The sequence below is a fragment of the Pleurodeles waltl genome, chromosome 10 (genome assembly GCF_031143425.1).
Source record: "Pleurodeles waltl isolate 20211129_DDA chromosome 10, aPleWal1.hap1.20221129, whole genome shotgun sequence".
Taxonomy (NCBI): Eukaryota; Metazoa; Chordata; class Amphibia; order Caudata; family Salamandridae; genus Pleurodeles; species Pleurodeles waltl.
The window spans coordinates 766,067,827-766,073,826 of NC_090449.1; the positions used below are offsets into that span (position 1 = coordinate 766,067,827).

The 6,000-nt window shown below is 44.4% G+C and overlaps 1 protein-coding gene across 1 annotated transcript in view; it reads right to left on the bottom strand.

Moving 5' to 3' along the window:
* MYO3A (myosin IIIA) overlaps positions 1-4,798 on the bottom strand; it is a 1,274,985-nt gene extending 1,270,187 nt beyond the window's left edge. Inside the window, exon 1 of the mRNA XM_069211361.1 lies at positions 4,631-4,798. Within this exon, the coding sequence (XP_069067462.1) occupies positions 4,631-4,798 (168 nt within the window). The remainder of the gene's footprint in view (positions 1-4,630) is intronic.
* Positions 4,799-6,000: the final 1,202 nt, after the last annotated feature.

Below are 6,000 nucleotides of genomic sequence, written 5' to 3' on the forward strand. Positions count from 1 at the left end.
GGAAAGGCTGGCCTAGGGCCAACTCCAGTTCCCTTGGGTCCACAGGCTTGATAGTCAAACCAATCTACACTGTAACCTGTATTAAAAGGATAATGCAATAGGACAAACGCATATTTGTACAGTTTATGGGTCATCCAAGGATGTCATCTTTGTCTGACTCAGTTTATGATTAGGGCCAATTACTGCTCTGTTCGGTTGCAAGAGTAGGGCCTTGCATCAATCAGCCATTTATCATTTCATACCAGGAACCGGGCCTGCCCCAGGCCCCTCAGTTAAAAGGGTCCGCTTGGAGGAATTGCTGGGAGAGGCTCTGACAAGACTGTCAGGGAGAAGGGGCTGAGTACTTCAGAGCATATGTAGCAACCGACTACTAGACAACAACATTTTGACTGCCCACTGGGGCAAGGACTCTGCCCCTGAATGACCCCCGACCCATTGGGGCCCACCACAGGACCAGGTAAGCTGGTCCTTTTACTCCCCTGAAGACCAGTTGGGGAAAGATTGGGGGCAAGCAGCGCAAGGAGAGGGCACGGCCCAGAAGAGAGGATGGCACCCAAATGAATCAATGGTGCAGGGAGTCAGTGGGACTGGCTCCCTATAGAGCTGGGAACCTTCTAGGCCAGGATGCCTAACGAAAATGCTCCAGTTGGCTACAGCTTGCCACCAGGATCAAAATGAGCCAAAGATCATTGAAATTGGTCCACGGGGGCCTGAGATATCCCCGAGGACCTGCAGTGAAGCGTGTAGGGCTCAGCCACCACTTCCAATGTTGGTGGGCCCAGGAGCTGCCCCAATGAAGAATGGAGCCGGGGAGCGCATTTGCTTGTCCCCAGAAAAAATACAGCAGTGAGGGAGTGTCATTGTGCTCCAGGGGGACCCTGTCACACCACAGGAAGATGGGGGGAGGGGCCCCCAGACTCTATCCTGAGGCCCTCCAAAGGAGGTAAGTCAGGGAACGCGGTCACGCCCACCGCGAAGATGGTGAGTGGCCCAGAACCCCATCCCATGGCCCCACCAAGAAGCCAAGTTAGGGGATGCCATCAGCCCCCCACGAAGATGGTAAGAAGGGCCCTGAGACCCCATCCCAGGGTCCCACAAACAAGCCGAGTTGAGGACACCATCACGCCTCCTGTGAAGATGGTGAGAGGGGCTCAGGACCCCATCCCAGGGTTCCACAAAGAAGCAAAGTTGGGGGACACTGTCTTGCCCTTGGCAAAGAGGAAGGGGGGCCTGGACCCCATTCCAGGGCCCCAAATGGCCAGAGAAGGAGTGGGGAGTGCCACCACACTCCCCTATGCAGCCAGATCAGCTGCAGCACCACATGCATCTGCCCATGGGAGCTGGCATAATGAAGAGCTGGCTCTTGCAGCAGGACCTGAAGGTGCTGGCCTGGTTGGGAGCTGGCAAAAGCAGCTGGAGGTGGGCTCCCCAAGCTGCTCTCCAACTTTGTTGAAGGCTGCGGGTGTCCGGGCAGAACCAGACACCCCCAACACAAAAAAGAAAACAAACCAAAAGAAACTGCCACTGCTTCTCTCCCCAGAGCAAGGGGAGAGCTGCTCATGTGTTATGCACACTCCAGAGGAAGCACCCCATAATGCCCCGTTGGGCCTGGCCCAAGTCCCTTGGTAAAAAAACCCACTAATTTTGTCTAGGAGAGTGGGGTCACCACCAACATCATCACGACTTGCAAGGGGAGCTGCAGAAGGAGTACAGCCTCCCCCAAGGAAGTATTCAAATGTCTCCACCCTCATTTTCAAGGGACATGGAAAGGATAACCCCCTCAAGGGTTCCAATTTATTTCCTAGCTCAGTTCCAACTGGAACTTTTGTGCCCTTTAGGGGTGAAGATCACGGCTGCAGGCCTTGTGGCCTGAATGGTGATGATAATGGATTGTTACAATGGTGAACACTCTCTAGGGTTCATTAGGGACTTTGGTTCAAGTTCAGCACATTGTGCTGAATGCGCTTACAAATTTATGGCTGCAGCATTGTGGCCAATGAAATGACTTGTGCAGGGTCATATGAAAAGGCTACCTCTAGGAGTGAAAGATGGTATTACATAATGATTAGCAACCAAGTGGTGCTGTGTCAACTGTGCATCCTATTTATGTTGAATGTTTCAATGTGGAATATAATGAACCTTGGCCCACACCCTTTAGGGGTGTGGGTTGACCGTGTAGATCATGCTGAGGGTAATCCCAACAGCACAAACCACTCCAACCTGCCTAGACATGTTCCTTATTTGCTTATTTGGGTAATGAGATTGACAGCCACTTGTGATCAAAGTAGATGTACTTTATCGCTAGTATTAGGTGTTTGCATGCCAAGTTAAAGTCACATATTGCATTGGAATACAAATTAATGTTCTGCCATGTGGGCTGTTGGTATATATCTCCCTTTGGGAGGGACAAGAATAATTACGCAACGTCTCCAAAAGTAATTCTACCAGCTTGTGTATATTTGTAAATTGTTGCATAGTACTGAGTAGTGTGTGTGTGTAAAAAATGTACTTTTACTTTATCAAAAGAAGAGGCACAGACTGGACCATCATTTATTGAATGTTATTCTTTTGTGCTTGTGAATGGTGATTACTAGGGAGATCCCTTGAGTGAGTTTTGGACTGCTCTGCAGTACTACCCTATGAGAGTCAAGTGCTTCAATGGAGTGTTTGGTTCCAGGTGATGGCCGAATGTGGACCCATTACTTGAGCAGGCCACACAAATAATGACCCATCCTCCATGGCAAGAAGCCAAGGGCAAGCAATTTATTTTTACATATGACAGCAGCTTACTTCTAGGCAATTGTTTGGACAAGCTGGGCGTTCAGCCCATAGCTCACATCAAAACTCTGTCCTTTCTACACATATTTTGGAAATTATTTGTCCTGTGATACAAGCAAATACCCAAGTACTATCTACCAAGCTGCATACAACACTAATGAACTGCAAATCAAGTCATCTCTTGGTTAGAACTTCATAGATGCGGTGCCTGGACCAAGAGAAGGGAAGCCAGGGGACAACAGCAGGCCACACAAAGAGGGCGTCCAGCAACGGGCGCCTTTGGGATTCTCTGCTAGTACCAGCAGGGCAATATATTTATTTTTTAAGTCTGCGCCGATTTCTCCGACAACACCATCAGGTCCACACATTTGTTGTTTTGAGTGGCTTTTCTGGCAGAACAGCCGGCGAAATTTTTTTCTGGCTTCAACCATCTTCTTTGTCACGAGAGTGGTCATGAATTTGTTTTCTGCTACTGCTGTCTTGGCCATGCTTTTCTTTTTTCCTGTTCATTGCGGCTACTCTACCCTTACCCACAAAGGCAGTACCTTTCTTTATTCTGGCTTCTAGTGGATTCACTGACAATGACATTTCTTATCTGTTTATTTATTTATTTTTTAGCTCTTGTTAACTTTTCAGTGTAGGCGGGGACATGCATATATAAATATATATTTTTTTTTTTTTAACTCTCAGAGGTATGCTGAACATTTTTAGCTTTTGCTCCGGAAGACTGTGACAGGAGTTTTTCATAGGATTTTTAGCTCCCTTGCAAAATGCTCTTTAAACATCCTTACTGTTGAATGGAGTGCACACAGCTGTCCTCTGTGATGTGTAGTACCACCCCCCCTCCCGTTTCCCTTAGCCCTGCAGCAGAAGGACATACATGTGTTAGTACTTCTTCCAAAGTGAGACAAAGGAAACGTTGCTTGGCAAAGTCAATAAGTGTGACTTACAACTGAAAATACATACTTGACATGTTAGCTTTGCCAGTGCTTGTACGTATATTGCAGTGTTTACCAACTTCTTAGACTTTTGTATTTTGAAATCTGCAATTTGTAGGTTTTCCCCAACAAAAGACCTCTATAGAGGAAATGGAACATCTGATTTCCTATAAACCAGTTCAGAGAGGGTACAGTGGTTTGTAGGATGAATTCTGGACACAACGAAGGCCCACCCAAAGTGTAGTAGTTTGGGGTTCCCATTTCTAATGAAACACTCACGGTCTAATGAATTACTGTTCATTGGGAAAAGGGCTATTCACGTGTACAGTGAGCAATCGTAGTGAGTACTCAATGCATGAATATTAGATGTTCCTGAGAATAACCTGAAAACCAATACGTACCATCTTAAAATAACTTTCTTGTTGTAGAAACAGTGTGGTGTTGTTGAATAGTTGAATAGCAAGCAAAATCGTTCAAGAAAAAACTAACCATGACTTCTTATGCAATGTGTATCAATGTGGTTGTAAGACATTATATTGAGGTCAATAATATTGACCTATGATTGTGTTGCATCCAGCACATCCCCCTGTACTACATCATTGTGACGCATATAGCATTATTAATACCATTACCTCCACATCAACTTAACTCTACTTACGTTGTGACGAAAAAGCCAGGTCGATTTAGTGGAAGTGATATAATTGTAATGAGCTATAATGCATGGCTTTAATGGTGGGGTACTCTCCACAGTCACCTATCGGATGCTTTTTATAGAAGATTTTCTACATGTTGCAATTTGTAGGACCTCCAAGAGAAAGAAAAGCGAATGCGTTTTTCCCAAAACCCGGACTACCTAAAAACACTCAAGATCATAAATACAATTGTGGATTTCCCCAATTTCAAATTCAGCTTACATGAATTGGATCCAGAATCTTGACAGCAGCTTTACTTCCATCTTTCTTATTCAGAACTTTGAAAACTTTGCCGTACGTCCCTTTGCCAATAGTCTCTATAATTTCCCAGCTATCAGATGGATCAGGAAAACTGTCAAAGTTGATTGTCTTTCGACCTAATGGTATCATTTCTGTTGGCGACACCTAAAACAAATTAAAAAAAGCAAAAACATAAAGACATATATATTCCAACTGAACACTATGAAAAGTGTTAAAGAAATAACATATTTAAGCTTTATACAGATAGGCTGTTCTTGTTTTTCATATTATACAATTATTCTTCTCTTTCAATATGAAGCTTTTTGAATGTATGCACAGTTTTGTCATCACAACTTCTGCAAAAGGGGCAGATTTACAAGAAAGTGGCACATCGCTTCCTATGCCCCACTTTTCTTGCGTCCCACTTGTGCCCCCAACAACATTATGGTTGCGCCGTATTTACAATATGGCACACCATGGCGGTCGTTATCACAACAGTGACAAAAAAAGTTTGACGCTGTTGTGGTGCTTTGCCTCATTAGCGTAAAAAATGTTGACGCTAGTGCAGCAAAGCACAGGGAGGCCCATAGATTATTATGAGTGTAGCAGTTTAATGCTTGTCCTCAGCAGGAATTAACAATCACATAAAAAATGGCGCAGTGAAATCTGGTAAATTTCACTGCACCATTTTTTTGGGCCTCTATGCGTGGGAACACCCCTTTGCATACATTATGCCGGAGGGGTTGCAAAGTGGCGCAATGCATGCATTGTGGCACTTTGTAAATATGGAGGGGGGAATGGCTACCTTAATGCCGCCTTAGCATCATAAAAATGATGGTAAGGTGGCATTAAGGCGGCGCTAGGAGCTTGTTAATCTGACCCTAAGTATGTGTTCCAGAGTCAGGATTCCAAGATATGCAGGAATTGCCATACCCCATTGAGATTTCCTCTGAACTGTTTTGACAAGGTCAAGGGTTGCAGAATTAATTTTTGGAGAAAATACATGGTATTACTCTATTATTCTGATTTATGGGAGCCGAAACAATGTGGAAATACTACACCAGGTACAGACAATAGGCTGCAGTATCACTATTTCTGAGTGTAACATTATCACACCAAAACCACAGCAAGTATTTTAATGACAACATGAGATGATAATTCAGACCCTGATGAAAAATACAATGTGTGGAAGATTGTGTGAACTAAAACAAATTACACAAACTCAATGCTAACATATTTTACCATGTGCACAGATTTTGAGTTTAGCAGTACAAGTGTATGCCAGATGCAATGTTACCATGTTATTGACAAAATAAAGTAAAACAAAATGTCAGGCACTAATACCAGCAATA